The 18,994-nt window shown below is 54.9% G+C and overlaps 2 protein-coding genes across 2 annotated transcripts in view; both read left to right on the top strand.

Moving 5' to 3' along the window:
- LOC122383685 overlaps nt 1-9,597 on the top strand; it is a 33,318-nt gene extending 23,721 nt beyond the window's left edge. Inside the window, exons 2-3 of the mRNA XM_043370364.1 lie at nt 8,564-9,555; nt 9,593-9,597. Coding sequence (XP_043226299.1) covers nt 8,604-9,555; nt 9,593-9,597 — 957 coding nt within the window. The 5' untranslated portion in view covers nt 8,564-8,603. The remainder of the gene's footprint in view (nt 1-8,563; nt 9,556-9,592) is intronic.
- The window catches only part of LOC122383694 (protein lin-10-like), a 19,359-nt gene continuing 9,583 nt past the window's right edge, over nt 9,219-18,994 (top strand). Inside the window, exons 1-2 of the mRNA XM_043370382.1 lie at nt 9,219-10,587; nt 15,763-15,848. Of these exons, the coding sequence (XP_043226317.1) occupies nt 9,615-10,587; nt 15,763-15,848 (1,059 nt within the window). The 5' untranslated portion in view covers nt 9,219-9,614. The remainder of the gene's footprint in view (nt 10,588-15,762; nt 15,849-18,994) is intronic.

Genomic DNA, 18,994 nt, shown 5'->3' with positions numbered 1-18,994 from the left:
CGTATGTAGAAAACCAATAGGTCCGGCGAGGGTTAATATAAAGGAAGCCAGTGTGTTCAATTGCTCATCAGCTTATGGTTGTCCTGATTGCATTCCATCTCAAATCTGCAGAAATTGAGAGTCGATATAGTCACTGACTCTCTCGAAGGCCGACAGTTTCAAGTGGACGATTCATTTGAGCGGTGAACCCTAGCCTCGGCCGTCGATTGTGCAATCGTGTGAATGGACATTTGGGGGGCACTGCAGGCTATACCGTGTCACCTGTACCGGATGGCGAAAGGGTGGGCTAGCACAAAGTCATCGATGTCAACGCTCCAAATCTATTTGCCTTCCAATGAGGGTGCGGAATCAGATAATGTGCTGAAGCACTCAGCCTGATAGAAGCCTGTTGCACGGATTTCGGCCATCTCTCCAAACACTGCTGCCGGTTCTGCCAGAAATATCAGCTCATTGCGAAAATACTCCATTGTTGCTGGGTAGTTCTGATCAGTGTGGAAACCTGGCATTGGGTAAAATGTAAAGCATTGAACATTGGCATCAATTATTGACTTTATGTCACATTCTACTTGTTAATTCGAGTTTGGTAGAATGCATACGAATCTGAAATTTGATCAACAAGTCATGATTAAAGTCTCTTCGGTTCCACCATGCATAATTATCTGGAATCCTCAGTTCTGCGCTGTAGATGACTTGAGCATCTCTTCCATATTGCCGCGGGCACTCTGTTTCCACTCTGCCCCCCCCCCCCCCCTCTGCCCCCCACGCTCCTCGGCTCGGCTCGGGCGGGTCAGACGGTGCCGGGTCATCAGTCGGGACGGCCCCCTCGGGACGCATCCTTTCCCAGCTCCCACCGTCACCGCCGCCTCAGCGCTAACGGAAATACTATCGAATACACGGAGCTACTCAGCGGGCCGGGCGAGGAAACGGCCCACGCCTGCAGATGGATAACAGATGGAGGAACTGGGATAGTGCGTCAAGGCACTAACTAAGACGGAACGCTAAAGATGGGAGTTATTCCGGCGTCCCTAGTATAATAAGTTACCGGCAGCCGCGGGTTGAATTAACGATAAACCAATAAAGTCATGTTCGTTGATGAGCGGCCAATCCATTTGCAAAGCCATTCCGCATTAATCGTACCAAAATCTTGCTAATCTATTATGAATCATGTATCAATACGTTATCAGTTAAATCCACCGTAGGTCATACGTCAATTAGGGAAATGTGCCATGAATCATAGAGTGCTCAAACAAATGGAGCGTGAATCGCTTCCCAAACTCTCAAATCCAGCTCAGATGCTATGCCCCATCCATCTAACTCCACTCTCAATCTCACCTAATCCGTAGATCCTCCATGAATTGTCGCTCACACACGCCAATTCATTTCGACTTGTTCGTCATTCGCCCTCCACGGGAGTGTCCAGTCCGGTCACGTATTGGTGGCACGGCCCAAAGTCCAACCAGCGCGGTAATTAATCCGGCACTCCGGCCGGTCGATGTCAACATTGATTTATCATAAGCGGAATTGATTCGGCCCGCCGCCGGTCGGTGGGGGGAGAGGGGAGCTGAACACCACCTGGCCTGGGGCCGGCTGGGGTCTGCCAGCCGTCTCTGTGTGGGGTGTGACCATCGTATTCGTGCCGTTTTAGCTGACTGGAAGTTCTGTTAGCGGTATGGGTATCTGGCCCGGTCGGTTCGTGGCCCAGCCCGCCTAGCCGTCGGTCTCCTGGTGCACCCCTGTTCTGGGACTTCTGAGGCAAGGTCCGGCACCGGAGATTCCATGTTGCGCTTAATCAATGCCCAGAGAACCGCGACCATATTTATTTTCTGTGGTCACTCGGCGGCCAGCCAGACTGCCCACTGTCCAGCGCCGGGTGACCTTGGCTGCAAGATATCTCTTATCTCGATCGATGCAATGTGCTTTTTATTTATTTAGTTAGTTCGAGAAGCATATTTATGTTGATTCTCGACTCCCACACGGTCATAGCAACCAGCCTCTATCGCAAGATTTATCTTCTTGTGGAATGAATAAAATAAGCTAAGTCTGAAACTCAATCTGGATCTAGCCGGGTAATATCGTTGGCGGCTAAGCGGTTACCAAGTGCCAGCGGTGGCGTGATAGCGGTCCAAACATCCCGTGATGCAGGGTGGACAGAATCAGAATGAAGCCGCCAGATAGGGGCCCGTGACATGCTGCTCAAATGTGATTTTCTTAACAGCAACAGTGCTCGAACGTTTGTTTTGATGTTCCTTTTTAATTTAAGATAAAATTTTAGGCTACCTTGTATATTCCCACATTTAACGATTACCTTATAAGTTTTAAAATGTTAATGAAGACGCCAAGTGAAACTGACTTCAACAAAGCACAAACATTATGAAAGTCAAGTCAACTACAGATCGAACTTTGTTCGCAGCCTGCCCTCGTTTTCCCACGCCGTCCACTGTGCGACCATCAGTCCCCTCCCAGGCGTGTTAAAGCGCCTGCAGAGTAGACTGTGCCGCAGTGCTCAGTGGGCGGGGCCCCCGCCTCTGCCGGCCGTGGAGGGGCTGCCGCGTCTGGAGAGGCGGGGCTAGTCGGCCATTTTACAGACCGATATGAGGGACCGTCTGCTAACAACGGCAGTCAGCTGGTGGAGGGAAGTCACGTGATTAGGTCCCAGACGCCACCGGGCACCGCGGCGGGCGGACGGGTGTGATGTGATCACCGAATGCAGGCTGCAGCTGCCCTGTTCAGTGGGGCGGGACGGAGACCCGCTGTGTTTGCATTGATCTGCAGCCATTGACCTTCGCTCGCTGACCCATAACCTTCTGACCGGCCGCGGTGGCCGGGGGACCGCCGAACGGCCGGGGCGGCAGCTCACAGCGATATTACGGGGTGCTCACCGCCGACACGACACCACCAATCAATCAGGCGCCGCCAGACGGCTCGTAACTCCGAGTTCACGGCCGCGGCTGGCGGCGCGATGCATGTGCTCGACCTCGACCGACCTGTCCCCCGGGGGTGGACCTCCGACGGTATCGTGACGCCGCAGGCCGCAGCTCCGACCAAACTCCCCGGGCCACGTCCGGGGCGACAGTATCGGCAGTGGCAGCGGGCTGCGGCCGCCGCCGGGCCGGTAACTTAGCGGCGCCCCATCCGAGCACTGTCAGCCGGCGTGAGCTGGGGCGTGGGAAATCACCGACTGGAAATGAGCCCGACCCTTATTGAATCGGCCCCTGAAATGTATGTGGCATTCTCATGAAAGAATTGGACGAGAAAGCCCATACCGGATACAGTTTGGCGCGATCGTGCGGCAGCACGGGATGAGCTGTCGCTTTATATTCCGCGCGATGCTTCTAGTTTGATTAGTTGCGCCCTGACAGCCATTTAAAACCCGGGCCGGCGCGCTCATTTTCAGCCGGCTATGGCCGTCGTGTCAAATATATCCAATCATAGTGGGAAGTGCCGGCTGCGAGCTAACAAGGCTCGGTCCTGAGGTGGCGGCCAGCTCCACACAGAAACGGCGACTGGAAACGGCCAAAGCCAACAGCTGCTGCGGTATCGACAACAGACGACAGCATCGCCCTCTTTTCACAGACCGTGGAGCTCCACAGCTACCGGCCCACAGTCCACAGTCCATCGTCCACATCCCACCGCTCGTTCATGACTCCACCGTCCATCCACAGTCCTCGGACCAAAGTCCACCGTCCGACCGTGCACGGCCGGCAGGATCTCACATGGCCAACGTCCACAGTTCCCAATCCACAGGACTTCACACCTGCCATCCACATTCCACAGTCCACCCCACCCGATCGTCGTCCGCCCGCAGTCGCACCGTTCTGAGGTCGTTCAGCTCGTTTCTGGGCCCGAAATGGGCCGTCCGTTAGCCATCTGTCGGGCCGGTGTGGGCTGGCCATCGCCCGGTCCGCCACATAATGACCGTATAGGCCCGTGGACTTTGCTGGTAATGTGAGTCCTTGCTATGTGAAATTATCATCTCTACATGTATGGCAGCGGACAGGACGGTTGCCGATCAGGACAGCCACCGCCTATGTGAATTTCTCCAATTGTTACAGCACCCTGCCACCACTGCTGCCCCATCCCTCTCTCCCTCATCTCCCCTCATCTCTCCTCTCTCCTTCCCGACCTACCTCACTTACGCAACTCCTGTCCTCATCAAGAGCTTGCAACAGGCCCTGCGCGGCCCCGACGTGTCACTTCTGAGACGGCACAGTGGTCCCCGCGGGGCGTTTTCTCGTTCGTGGGATGACGTAACTGGCTCCCGGGAGAAATTCCACCCGGGCCCTTCCTGCGCTCTGCCCGGGACCTGGGGGCTAATCTGCGACGAGCCGGGGGTCCGCTGTCGACTCGATGGAGGGCTGCGGTGTAATAGCAGCAGAGTGAGAGAGAGAGAGAGAGAGAGAGAGAGAGAGAGAGAGAGAGAGAGAGAGAGAGAGAGAGAGGGGGGGGGGGTAGCGGCGGTGGCGGTGGCGGAGCGCGTTACACCGGAGACCGATGGGCGGCCAATTTGGGGAGCCGAGAATGATGACCGACATGAATTTCCCCGCGTCCATGATACACGAGGGCGTTATCCCGTGGCCAGGTCCGGTGTAGGAGCGCAATGAGTCAGAGTTTCCCCCTCGACAGTGGTGGGAGCGAGAACACCTACATGAACTCTGCAGGAGATATGCCTCTGCAATCAGCGAGGCATAATTGGGAGGGTTAATCTGATTGTCTAATGAGGGCGGCGGGAAATGACAAGATTAGGCTCGGAGCCAGGCGTTAGTTGGCATGGCTGGTCGTGTTATGCAGAACTCGAGCACTTTTGGATCAGTGCGTATAAACGAGTTCGGCACATCTGAGACCATGATTCCGTGGCAAATAAAATTAAGTATATTGAGACATTGGAGACTTTTACTTTATAAGTATCTTTTCTAAGTTATTGATTCTATGGTCGTGGAATGCGGGATACGACAGAATATAACGACTGTATAATTGGGTTTAAGTATAGTAGGTAAACGTTATAGCGGAGTGGTAAGGCCTCAGCCCTCAACAATGGATCACCAATTCAGGACACCATCTTGGCAACCCCTTAGCAGGATTGACGAAAATTCAAAACCGAGCATTTTCCATTCTTTTAAGTTAATTACTTTACTTAATATCCGTCCAGTGATTAACTGTTCAAGCAAATTAGCGCAGCTCATCAGAAATGTTCCGTCTGTGAATAAGCGGAACTGTTGAGGACCATGTCGGTAACCGTGCATTTCAATCTACGTCTTATGGGATCCGGCATAATTTACATTAACAATGTCACTCACTACCCAGAATCTAAAATGTTTGACGTGAGATTTGTGACCTGGGGCGAGATTGAACTCGCGCCTGTGAATACCCGGCAGAGAGCGACTGCTAACCGGGCTATAGCCGGCGGCGGCGGCAGGCACGCGACCCGCGCCGACATGAGATAGCGTGGGTACTCGAGCACCGCTCGGCGGCCGGCCGCAGCAGGCGCGCTCCCGGCTGACCATAATAGAAGCATCTGGACGGCATGCATAATGTATGTGCCCATTCTGAGGATGACTGGAGGGCATATCGTCCACCGAGGGAGCGGACCAGCGGGGCATATCGTCCACCGGGGGAGCGGAGCAGAGCGGCGGGTGTCCCTCCCTCCACAGGAGCCCTTCCTCTCTCTCCCGCCGTTCCCGCTGCCGTCCGGCCACAAGTGGTGCCGCTCGTTTGATCGGACGGCCAGCGAACGGCGTGCGTGTGCTACGTGAGACGACTGCGTGACGCGGTCGGCTCGGCTAGGAGCGTGACGATGGCTCCGAGTGTCGGAACTGAGTGACGCAGCCCGTTCAGTAACGGGCGTGACTGTGGTGTTGAGTGGAGGTGGGCATATGGGACCCGAGTCTATGGAGCCGCTCCGGGCCCTGATTGGTAATGCTGTGGGCGCTGATAACTCATGACCAATTACTATGTTCGATCGAATACGATTAGTCAAAGTCAGTTTATTTCAAATTAGCATGCATGATCTATTGATCAGCATTTTTGATATAACATATTTATTCATTTCGTTTGTGATAACCCTGAGTTAACTGTGAAGCTTAGTTACACGGTACCGTTTAAGCCAGTCCCACTTTACTCCATTTATTGAACAGTTCACTTTGGCAAGATAACAAAGAACAAATGGTTACGTGCGTTCTTTAGCCGATAACATCCACCACTTGCGCACAGGAATTGACTTTCAATGCCTTTTTTGCTGTTTTGAGAATTCACTTTGGCCTCTGAGCTGCGTTAAGCCATCGTAAACTCTGCGGCAAAATTGTCCTGTTTTGGTCTCGGCGACAATTTGTGTCTGGAATGCGCTGCGGCTGCTCGCTCCAGGGGAACTTGTTTGTTGCACGGTCTCTGGAGGTTCTGCCAGGCGCCGCCGGTGTTAGGGCGCCACTGACATCACCCTGACACCCTCGTCGGCCCCAGACGCCGCTCCTAGAAGACCTCCAGCTGTGACCTATGAATAATTAATCGGCAGGCCTAGTGAGGAAAACAGAACGGCTATCGCGACCCCCGGGATAAGCAATATTTCTGGCGATGGAAATACGTAGATGGCCCGATACTGCCGCAAAAGGAAACACTTCCATTAATTGATCAAATGGAATGCCGCAAAAAAAAAACAGATGAACTGAATAATCACTGCTTTACTGACGCAGCCCTTATGCCTTTAGACCATTCATTGCTAATCCCAGCAAGTATCTCACAAGATAAGCTCCTCTGAGACGCTTCGACCCGTTCTCGGCGGTGATGGTCCACACTCCAAGCCTGCAGTCAAGTGCCCAGTCTTTTGTAGGACTGCTCTATATCTTCACATAATCCCGCCCCGCAAAAGCCGAGCCTGCGGAATACGACGCAGCCCATCTCCAAAACGTCCTCCGCCACTCTTGGTTCTAAGCCGAAGCGCGATCCGTCCTGATCCGGATCTCCCGGTCCCCGGAGATCCGGATAGATCGGTTCGGAGCGGAGGCGCGGGGGCGGACAGATACGGAACGGCAAACACTGGCGGCAAACGGACGCAAACAGTCGGCCTGCGGCAGATACAGACCAGACCGAACGGACCGCGGCTGCACCAGCCGGTGGCCGCCACCCCCCCCCCCCCCCTGCCCGCCGCAGCTGCCGCGGTGACTGATCTCCCGAGATCCAGGAGCAACAGGGACGACCGATACTCGGTCGGTGGCAGCGCCAGTGTGCCCTGCGCTCGCACTGAGGCGAGGGAGAGTCTCACAGCCTAAAGCCGCCGCCGCCGCCGCCTGTGATTACGGCAGGTTTCACCGAGCGTGCCGATGACGGCTCGTGGCGGATCAGCGGCGCTGCGGCGGGCCGCCCCGCGGACAGCCCCAATGACCCGCTGACGGCCCAATGGCCGCCTGTCAGCTCGAGCCACACCGCGGCCGCCGCTGCGGGGATCAACGCGGCCGATTGAAGTGCGAGGAGGGTTAAAAACGATCAGTTGTAAGTAAATGATTCTGCCACAGAGAAATCCTGGAGAGTGAAAAGTATACTTGGGGAGTTATGATTGGAAAGTAGTTGAAGGATACAAATTGCTTATGACAATGCAAGGAAATTATCAACGGGAAAATGATTCATATTTTGGTCCCATAGACATGATTGTGATTTAGCACTGTAGTGGCATTGTTCAGCAGCTGTTCACTAATGCGTCACCTTAAAACTGGGCAGTGTACTCGACAATAGCCGTTTTCATGACGGGCTATCCGGCGAATGCACCTGATTTGACCAAATCTGCACCTAATTTCTTTTACAGCAAATATCTTCATTTAAGGAATTTATTTCATTGTTTTAATCGATGATGCTCTCTGATATAACATGACAAAGCAGGCATATAAACAATAAGTGCAACCCTAGCTGATAGCTGCTAAGAGACACACTGAACCTGATTTGATCAAATCTGCACCTAATCTGTACCAGATATGCACCAAATGTGTACCAGATGGCCGTCGTGAAAACGGTTAATAAAAACCACTCCCACCTGAAAATAGCGGTTTTAGCCTTTCTTGCTCCTTACGTCAGCCAATCACATTCGAGGTCAGACAGACCGCCCCGGCCGGTCTGTCTGGGCAGCCTGGGGTCCTTTCGTCGGAGCAGGGTCGGTGGGTACTTACAATGAACTGGGACTTACCACCGCCAGAGCGTTGTGCATTTAATAACCGTTCAACAGTTCTTTGTTTGCTGTTGACATGGATAATTCTTGAGACTGCAAAGTGCTCTGATTAAACTTTTTGAACAGATTCATCGTACTAAGGAAGCCATTTAGAACGTCATATACCTACTGAATTCGCTCATTTAAAAGCTACTCTTTTCTCCTTCCCAATTATTTTGTATCTTTTCTTCTATAATTAGGTAATACTGATAATGCAAGAATCTTAACGAATCCTAAAATATGTCTTTGGCTTGACTGGCCAGTAAACGGTGTGGAATCGCATTCGTTACGTCCGTGACATTTGGTTGGTCGGTAACTGCTCGACGCCCGTCTGCCCTCGGGCTGACGACTGCTCCCCCCCCTTCCCCCTGTTTCCAGGAACTGTCGGGCCCGGCGCTGCCCGTGATGACGTCACACCATGACGTCACACCTTCAGCTGTGTAACGACAACAGCAGCATCGACCGTCTGTTCCCCAAGTGCCGGCCGCCGACGGTTCGCGCCGCCACCGATCGGCTCGGCAATGTGAGCCACAGCTCCGCCGCCAGCTCCGCCGCCAGTCCCCTCACAGCAGCTGCCGGGTCAGAGCCGCCGGCCGTCTGTGACCTGAACGGTAACCCCGCCGCCATGGAGCCACCCCGGGCCGCCGAGCCGCCCTCCAGCGAGCCCGACTCGGACTGCGGGGCTGAGCCGCGGCTGGAGGTGGCGCGCGGCGGCCGCAGCCGGCCGGTCAGACGGCGACCGGTCAGGACCGGCGAGCGGCTCCGCTCGGCCGCGGGAGGCGAGTCGCTCGACCTGACCGTGCTGGGCCTGCGCCCGCTCCGGGAGACCTGTCTGCTGGGCGGCGCTGCGCCCGGCGGCCGGCTCACCGTCGGAGAGACGCCTGTCCAGGGCACCGTGGTGTTTGACGACATCGGCGACCTGGCCGAGCCGGCGCTGCCCATCGCGCAGTACGAGGGCTCGCCGAGACGCTACGGCTCCCGGGCGTCGGCCGAGGCGCGGCCCCGGTCCTGGCGACGGCCTGATGTCGAGCGGAGCCTCGACTGCCACTCCGACAGGGGTCCGGAGCGGACCGCAGAGCGAAACGCCAGCTGCGCAACGGAACGCAGCCTGGACCAGCACAGCTTCAGTTACGGTATCGAGCGCACTTCAGAGCGCATCCCGGAACGCGTCTATGAACGGGCATTGGAGAGGAGCCTGGACTGTCGTCTGGAGCGGAGCTCAGAGAGCACAGACAGAAGAGCGGACCGGTCTCTAGGCTACGGCTCGGAGAGGAGGTTTGTATACGAGGACGAGCCGAGCTATGGACGAACAGAAGAGCGCAGGTCGGGACAGGAGCGGAGTCTGGATCACAGGGCCGATCACTACGGCGGTGAGCGCGAGTTTGAGCGGAGGGAGTCGCGGGGCAGCCTGACTCTGACAGACACCAGCATGTACGGCAACTCGGGCGACTATTTGATCTCCCCCGACCGGGAGATCTCAGAGGAGGCGGAGCCTCAGGCGCTGCCTCTCCGTGCCTTCACCCGCCCCGAGGAGGCGGCCGACCCCACCGCCGTGTCTGGCTCCGACCCGGCCGCGCTGGCGGAGCACCGTCTGTCCCCGCCGGCCGACCACAGCCTGTCGCCGCTGCCGACTCCGACTCCGACTCCGACTCGGGGCGGTCGGGCGGACGCGGCGCCGACCGAGTCGACGGTGCGCCCGTCGGACGGCGGCTCGGAGGGCGGCGTGGCGGCGTGCTCGGGCACGGCCAGCTCGTCGTCCGGCTACCTGGGCTCGCACGGCTCGGACGCCTCGGAGCCGGGCGAGGCGGCCGCCGCCGGCCTGGGCCGCGTCAGTCTGCTGGGCCGGCTGGCCGACGGGCGCGACTCGCCGCAGCGCTCCCGTCTGCTGACCCTCTCTCCGCGCACCAGCGTCAGCGAGTGCGGAGACCTGGAGCTGGAGCTGGAGCTGACGCGCTCGGACGGCGGCAGTCCGGCGCCGGGCAGCGCCGCCGCCGGCGCGCCGCTGATGCCGGTGCTGGAGGACGGCCTCTCGGATGGCGACTGGGAGGACGGAGACGGGCCGGACGACTCGGAGGACGCTGCCAGCGCCGAGCCGCTCAGCCCCACGGCGGCCAGCCTGCTGCGGCGACACATCGCCCGGCTGGAGTCGGAGCTGCGCGAGCGGCGGCCCGGCTCCCCGCCGCCGCCGCCGCCGGGGCCGCCGTCCCCGCCGAGTGCCGACCACCGCCTGGCCAACATTACACCCACCCGTCAGCGGGAGGTGGAGGCCTACCTGTGTCAGCAGCAACAGCAGCGAGAACAGCAGCGAGAACAGCAGCTTCAGCAGCAGGAACAGGAGCAGCATCAGTACAGAGCCCACTACCGAGGCAGCGACCTGGACCTCAGATCAGTCGATCCCTTAGGTAGGTACAATGAATGCATGCTCAGATTCCCGAATTTATTATTAACGAAGCAATGAAAATATGTCAAACAAATGTAACTTCCTGCATTAGGTAGATCAATCAACAAGCGGGATCCCTGCCAGGCTGCGCCTTCTGCAAGTCAATTCTGATTTTTTTTTTATCTTTTTCCCCAAAAAAATCCATTTTTTATTTTGCATGTTTGACCGATTCAAAATCAGCGAATCTGAAAATCAGCAATGCCGTTCATGGTTTCAATTTTCTGCTTGGTTAGTGTTATTGCTTCTGGTTGAACGGATAGAAACCAATCTCTCATTTCTGCTGGACGGATTGAGGCGATTCGGCCGTTCTCTCTCCAAAAAGGCTCTCGGAGCGGTCGTTCTAGCACCACTAATGTCCGCGGCGCCCGAAAATAGCCCGAGCGTCGGTATCACTCTGTCTGAGTGCAAAACGACTGCCAGCTGGGGCCCGGGGTTGCAACGCCATTTTAAAGCAAAAAAAAAAGTTATCGTGTTCTCCCAAGTAACATAAAAAGCGGTAATATGTCTAATTCTAAGGTCGATAATTATCCAAGACGATAAGAAAAAGTATCAAGGACCAAGGGCTTACTCGTAGACGTAAAACGGCACCTGACGTTTCCTCTTATGCTACTTGAACTACAGCTGTAGCTGATATGTAGGCATATTCCGTTCACATTCCTTGCTGCCTGATTTGAGCTCGACTCTGCTACGGGCTGTCGCTGTCGAAGAATGATGCGTCTTGTGTTCCGCTGCATCGGGCGGTACTGATCGCTGACAGCCCCTTCCCTCTGTCCGTTTCTCAGGCTCGGACCACTCCTCTCCTCTCTCCCTGCCGGTGACAACCAGCAGACGTGCTGCTCTCTCCTCTCCCTCGCCGCCGCCGCCGCCACCGCCGCCGCTGTCCGCCCGCGACGCCCCGGCGCCCGAGCCGCCCCCGCCCCCACCCCCGCCCGAGCACCGGCGCGGCGACTACCCGCTGCACCACACGCCACACCGGGGCGACTACAGTGCAAAGAGGCGGGAGGACTACTGTGCAGAGAGGCGAGAAGACTACGCTGCAGAGAGGCGAGAGGACTACGCCGCTGAGAGACGGGATGACTACGCCACCGAGAGACGGGAGGACTACAGCTCAGAGGGTGTTCGAGGCCGCGGCGACTACGCCAGCACACCGGCACGACATGGTGCCTACAGCTCGGAAAGGCCCGAGAGCGACGACTATCTGGAGAAGTCTCCCGATGGGAGCGACTTCAGGCACCACGGCGGCGACCACCGCGCTACGCCGACCCGCAGAAGTGACTACGTGGAGCCCTCGCCGCGCCGAGTCGGCTACCGCGGCTCTCCCCCGGCGGACTCGGCCGCGGGTGGGGTCAGGTCGGGGTACCCCGGAGCCTCGCCGGGGTCGTACTCCTGCGAGGAGCAGTCCCCGTCGACCAGTCGCCGGCCGATGGGGCTGGCAGCGGCCATGGAGCCGCCGCGGCTCGGCACCGACCACAGTGCTTCGTATGAGACTGTGTCCGACACGTATCAGCCCAGCTTCCGGTCGGCGACGCTGGTGACGTCGTTCTCGCCCGGACTGCCCGCCTCGGGCCGCCGGCCGACCGGTCTAGAGGCGTCCAGAGGCCCGCGGCCCGGCATGGCGCAGCGCTCGGCCTCGCTCGCCGCCGGGCCACCCGGCTCGCAGTCGCCAGGCGTGCGGCCGCTCCACCCGGCGCCGGCCTCACCGCGGACCGCCGCGCCCGCCTCGCCGCAGGGCCGGCCCCCGCGCCCCCACCTCCCCCTGTCGCTGTCCGGGGGCCAGGTCCCCAACGGCCGGCCGGCGCCACACCCGTCCCCCTCTGCCGCCGCGCCGGCGGCGGGCGGCAGGGGCTGGCTGGGTCAGGGCGGCGGCGCCCGCCCGGCCCGACCGGCCGCCCTGCCCGGCAAGGCGGCGCCAGCCACCCGTCGGCTGCCGACCACACCTGTCCTGGAGTCGCCCGACGAGGATAACAGCAGGACCGAGCGCTCCACGTGGATTCCCAGGTGGGTACCGGGACCGGACCGCCGCCCGGGCCCTGCGAGTAGAGATAGTAGCGATCCTCACTCATAGATGGCAGCACGGAGAGCGCCTGCAAAGTAGGCTGTACCGCAGTGATTCTGTGCGCTGCGGCACAGCATGTGGAATTAAAATGGCCCCCATGAGGCGATCCTATTTGGTGAGGTGCAAAAGAGGGCCGTGCAGTCTGAAGAAATTAAGTTATAGTTGTAGCTCAAGCTGTGCTGCTGTTGACGTTTTTTTTGTGCTCGATTTTCAGATGGTCTGGCTATCAGAAGCTCTCGACCAAGTGTGATGACCCGCCGCCAATTCCTCAGGCTGACACGGGTGAGTTGAGTCACGACTCACGAGTCATAGACTGAGCCTGAGTCATAATTCACGGGTCTATTGCGACCACCCAATGTCTAGATAGCGTATCAATAGCAAATCGAGACAAACAACTTTCCCACTCCGCCTTTACATATGTGCTTTTTACGCAACGATGCAATCACAATTCGATGAGTCCCGTAAGTGATTTTAAGTTCTGACGATAACGGTAGCTGTTTTTGATTATTTGATGGAATGTCCCTTATTTTCTCAGACGTGTCGCCTATTTTGGCATATTTTAGTCAATTTGTATCCCGTAAACCAAACGCTGGAAATACGCTACAGCATCAGAGTCCTGATGACGAACACATCGCCAGGGAGCTAATATTGTTACCCTGTTAGCCGTTCAAATAGGATGCAGCTTTGGAAGCGGGCTACATATTGATGCCACATATTGGCAGGGCGGCTCCTCTGATGCCTATTTGAAACCTTTATCAAACTATTCGAGGCCATTCTTCGTAGCTTATCCGAAAACGTTTTCTTCATCTCCATCCTTCCCTCTCTCCCCTCCCTTCCTTCCCCTCTCACCTCTCTCTCTCTCTCTCTCTCTCTCTCTCTCTCTCTCTCTCTCTCTCTCTCTCTCTCTCTCTCTCTCTGTCTCTCTCTACACACTTTCCCTCTAGCTCTCCTAAACTTTTAGATCCCTTTACTTCCACTTCCAGTTACCTATCTTCTGTGCAAATCTAATGTCACTTTTCAAATGACGTTACCTGCAGCTCACAGTTTATTGGCTCAACGTCCACCTCTCCTCAAACTGCAACGCCTACAAGGCTTTAAAATAGCTAAATAAAGCTTGAAGTTGCGCCAGTTTTCAATTACAGCATATTAACCATTGATCTCAAAGTTGATCCCATGTGCCCAAGTTCCGTTCCCTGGAGACGATGCTGTGTCGGACGACAGGCACTGCAGATTACTGGAGTTTGCAACATCATATCCAATGCGCATGCATTTGTTTGGGTTTCCCGTACCGTGTATTTTACATGTGCCTGCGTGGAGCCTCGATAGCGATGGCGAGTGTTTCGGGACGAATTTAAGCCAAGAGTTAACAAATATTTTATGAGACTCACTACTTTCGCAAATTTTTAAGCATTCAATAAAGAAAGCGTGGTCAATACAGTTGTTATTGCTTTTTTGACGAGCATCGTCACGTAAGTCGATCGAGTATAAGCAATAATCATGAAAATGTAGGCATGTGAAAAAATCGCCAAAGGGGAGAGTATTTTTAGATATATGACATCGGCGGCTCGCAAATTATACTGTAAGGACTTGCGATGTTCCACACTTAGTCCTAAGTCCATCATTGGTTTATATCGCAGCCAATTGTGGCAGCATTAATTAACACTTTTATGTAATCGTCTGTAGGAATTCCGACAGAATTTCGATAGGAGCGAACGCGGAATAGACGGCGGTAGCAGCACCCACTGCCGAGTGGGGGGGGGGGGGGAGGGGGCACCGAGGAGACAGAGGGGGAGCGGTGACGGTGACGGGAGAGACGCGGGCCGCGCCGCAGGTGTCTCACGCACGCCGCGCTCGGCGCTGTCACCGGCCGACCGCCAGGTGGCCTCAGTCCCAGCCCGGCGCACTGTCAGTGTTCCGAGTGGGTGGTGAGGGGAAGTGTCACCGTGACAGCGCCCGGGGGCACGGCCGGTCAGAGGTCGCCGGGGGTCGCAGAGGTGACTCGGCCGGGTTCAGAGCCGCGGCGATTGGTGGGGCGAAATGCTGTATGGCCTGTATATCTGCTATGAGTCGTTTTCAGACGGTGGGTGAGCTGGTTCCTTGTTGCTAGGTGAGCGGAATGCATAATTGGGATGGTTTGATTGAGATGGGATGCTTAATTGACACGAGTTAACAGTTATGTCGCTGAGTTCTGCCTAACGGATGCCGTGGGTGCCTTTCACATTGATGAAGTTCATAAATGGTATGCATTGTGATTCAATGTTGAGTGCGTGAAAGAATTAGTATCTATTCCCATTACATGATAGTTAATTTCAAAACCATTATATATTTTTTTTCTTAAAATAAAAGAATTGTTTATTTTATTTAAAATTGTCTCGTCATGATACAATGATAGGTATAAGTATTTTACAGTTTTTACGGCATCGCTAAATCCAAAGTAATCACGCAAATAATAAGATGGTTGACGGTCAGTTTCGCCCGGTCAGGACTCGCATTATTAACCAGAGGCCAAACGGCATTGTTGCCTGCAGCATGATAAAGGCCGGGGCCGGCCTCGGTGGCGGAGCCGGCGCACTGTGACAAGAATAGCCGCCGCCATGTTAAAATTCCAACCGTGAGCGGGCTTTGAGCTATCTGGGCCAAAAGACCCGATCGTCCGGATGTGTAAAGCGTGGCGAGCGCCCGGGGAGCTCATTTACCTATCTTATTTCATTCATTTCTATCCTCGACGTAAATTGCTTTAAATCTTAACGGTGAAAAATTAATCTAATCAAACAGCGTTCATGATAGTTGGGAGGGGGCTTCCATCGACGACCGAAAACGTAATGTGGCGTTCAGCTCAAAAGATTGTCTATCGTCAGGGACCTCAGAGTTCAACAAGATGTGACTGGTGGTCTGCCCTTGACGCGACAGAGGTCACACGGAGACAGACTTTTGGTGACCAGCCTGATGATGTGTTCTGGTGGGTCGGTGACTAGCCCAGTGCCATGCTCTGTTGGTGACCGTTGGTGCTGTGCTGTGTTCTGTTGGTGACCGGTGGTGCTGTGCTGTGTTCCGCCGATAAGCAGTGTTATTCCGTTGCAGAGGAGCCCGACACGGACCAGGAGACGGACCGACTGCTCGGACAGAACAAGTCCGCCGCCGCCGACGACTCCACCGCTGGTGACAAGGTGCGTGGCACGCGCTGCGTGAGGAGATGTTACTAATTAGGGGGCGGAGATGGAGGGCTTCCCAGCGGCGTCAGGTGGTGCACAGTGACACGGAGGACGGGGAGGTAGTTCGATAATGAGGTAGGAGACGTATGTACGACCGAGATCTCTTCAGTGAAGGACGGCGTCACACTGGGCGAGAGTGGAGGTCACCATAACAACTCTCTCCTGTCTTATGGATTTGATAACCGATACTAGGGGCATATTCGAAAGATGAACCTATCTGCTTTTCTTCGGTGTAACTATTTGCATTTGAGTGGGGATATCAGACATTGAAGGGGATCGCGAGTCATCCAGCTAGGGGACACTTTCTACAACGCTGTCGTCATTCCTATAGCAGCACATCTTTACGAGAAGTGATATGTGAAAAATAACTAATGTAAGTGATAAGACTCTCATCCCCATTCCATTTCTCTTCGACATTGACACAGGCCCTATCAAGGTTTCTGTCGGCTTCGCCGCGGCCATAAATTTTGCTCCGCCTGTGATGAGTTTGGCAGCCTCCAGTCCGTCACGGGGGCTGCACCAGTGAGGCGGTGGTGCACGGTGGTGCATGCGCCAAGCATTAGTGTTAGCATAGCGCTGGTGGTGGTATTATTGGTGCTGGCGCACGGCGCTCTGGTAGTGCTCGTGCCGGCTGGAAACGCACGACTTTGCTGTCATCCAATGATTTCTTCGGTGCGGTCTGTTTCCGGTGAACACCTCGGTAGATAATGAAGTGAGGGTGGTAGGAGAGGAGGCATCGGAGCTCGTCTGAGTCCCTGCTGATGAGCTAGGACCCGCGTCACCCGGATGTAGTGTGTCTATACAGTATTCACACACATACACTGTGTGGAAGTCGCTACGGCTAAAATGAATGCCAAATGTTTTGTGGGACCATTATTGCATTATCAAACATTGCGTCAGCACAATGCAGTTGTTTTACAGCTTAATGTCCTTGTTAAATCAAACAGTAGGTAATGCAGTTTAAATGAACGGCATGCTGAAAGCCAATCATGCTACGGTACAATAACAAGGCAATTTTTGTGGTAATTAGCGAACCAAGTGGAATATTCGATAATGAGTTTGAGAAACGTTAGTCGTTGGCGCTTGATGTTTTTCATCTAGGAGGACGTAGGTACCTATCTAATCCCAGACTCCAATACATATGTCAAGTGCGGGCAAACCGGCGCTTCGTTCTTAAAATGCGTCACCCGTCCAGATCTCTAGGATCCCGCACCGACCCCGTATCCGATATAAAACATCCCCTTCAGAGGACTACACTGCCTACAGCCAACAGCGCTGACGCGCGCTGATCTGAGATCTTTGTGAGGAGATGTGCCCAGGCCTATCCTCTCAACCTGACTGTCCTATCAATTCTGTGTCAGCAGTTTTTGTTTTCACTGGACTTTCATTCGGCCCTCCTAACCGCAGTTATCACTGCAGAAAATCCCTGTCATCGCAAAACAAAAGAAAACCTCTGCATGTCAGCATGCTTTTCAGATGATATCTTCAACCTCGAACACGATGAATTAGACCGTGGTAGGACGGCATTTTATGGGACTGGAGATGAATTCATAAGCATTCATAAACACAAAGCTTTTAAGTTTGAATGGAAGACTTCCTTTTTCGGGATCATTCAACCTGTTTCCTCTACCGCTTAATTTTTTCTTTTTATAAGAATGAACTACAGGCCAATTTTCGTCATTCTAATAATGTTCTTGGTCGTCTTAATATTCAGAACGCATAGTGTGGCGTGCCACTTTACCTACAGGGTAGCATTTACGAGAGTTATTCCCGTCTTTTGTGCTCTGTGCGACTGAACTGACGTCGATCATCCATTGGAGTTTTACATATACAATTTGTGTGCCAAGTTTAGTGCCGATCGTATCGTAAGTGGACAAATTGAAAGAACCGCCGTTGACATATCCAGGATGTGATGCAATTGGACGATTGCAGGCGCAGCCAAATGTGTAGTGCGAATTGGATGGCTATGGCCCATTGGTTTCAACTTTTATCTAGGGAAAACTTGGTTGGCGTTTACCCCTAGTCGATGAAAAGTGATAGCTGAATAGTAAGTACATGGGAAATAATACTTACCTACCTGGGATAATATGCAGCGCCATCAGATGCTATTCTGTGTGTGTCCAAAATGTTGCACCTAACCGTTCAACTGAAACATTCCAAATATACTGGAAGTTCAGTTAACAACAACATGTTTCTACCTTACTTTTGAAGTGGCATACAACCGAAATCAGGACGAACATAGCCGCAGACGGTGTCGTGGATGGTAATCTCGCTAGCGCCGCAGGGCTGTCACCTTTTCTGCCGGTAGCGCCTCCCCCTCCCCCTCCTACTGAAGGCGGGGAGACCGGTGATTGGTCCGTTTTTACCGACCGCCGACATCTCGCTGATTCTGATTGGCTGCCGTACGACGCTCCGTCTGATGACCGATGATGACTAAATTGCGCCTCTCGGCTCTCAGTGCCCGGCGCTCAGTTTTTGAGGTCCCTGCTCTCCCTCTCTCTCTCTCTCTCTCTCTCTCTCTCTCTCTCTCTCTCTCTCTTTCTTTCTCTTTCTGTCTTTTCTCCTTCTTCACCTCTTCTCATTTCCCTGACCATCTGTTTCTCCGCTTATCCTCTGCTGATCGTGACATCAGCCACCACCTCCCTCACCTTTTCTGGCACGAGACGGTGTGTGCGTGCCGCAGTGCGGGAGGGACCGCCTCACCGGGTACCATTTCCACCGGGTTAGCCGATGATTGGCTCGACCCAGATGAGACGCGAACAGGCGACCGGCACCGTCTGCTCGGGTCGTTGACCTTTCCAGACACGGCGGATGTTATTCCGGCGAAACTCCCATGGGGCACAGCTGAGCCGCCCAAGTTTGAGCCGCGCTGTGTTCCGGGAGTTTTTACTGCACCGCTCAAAGTTGCTCGGCGCCACGGCCTTTATAAACGCCAGCTGTCTCAGATGAGTCAGTCCGCTTGCTGCTCTCGAAGGCCGGTCGACCACAGAACGTTTCCAATAGCTGTTTGTTGGCCGCCAGCCATGCGCACAAAATGAGGCGGACCACCACAAAGCGGTGTTGTGGTCGATGTCGGCGGCGAGTGAAGGCTTTGATATTAA

Source organism: Amphibalanus amphitrite, unplaced genomic scaffold, assembly GCF_019059575.1.
Source record: "Amphibalanus amphitrite isolate SeventyFive unplaced genomic scaffold, NRLGWU_Aamphi_draft 000170F_arrow, whole genome shotgun sequence".
In the NCBI taxonomy this organism is placed as follows: Eukaryota; Metazoa; Arthropoda; class Thecostraca; order Balanomorpha; family Balanidae; genus Amphibalanus; species Amphibalanus amphitrite.
Note: the sequence above shows the minus strand (reverse complement) of the source record. Positions and strands in the feature narration are given on the sequence as shown.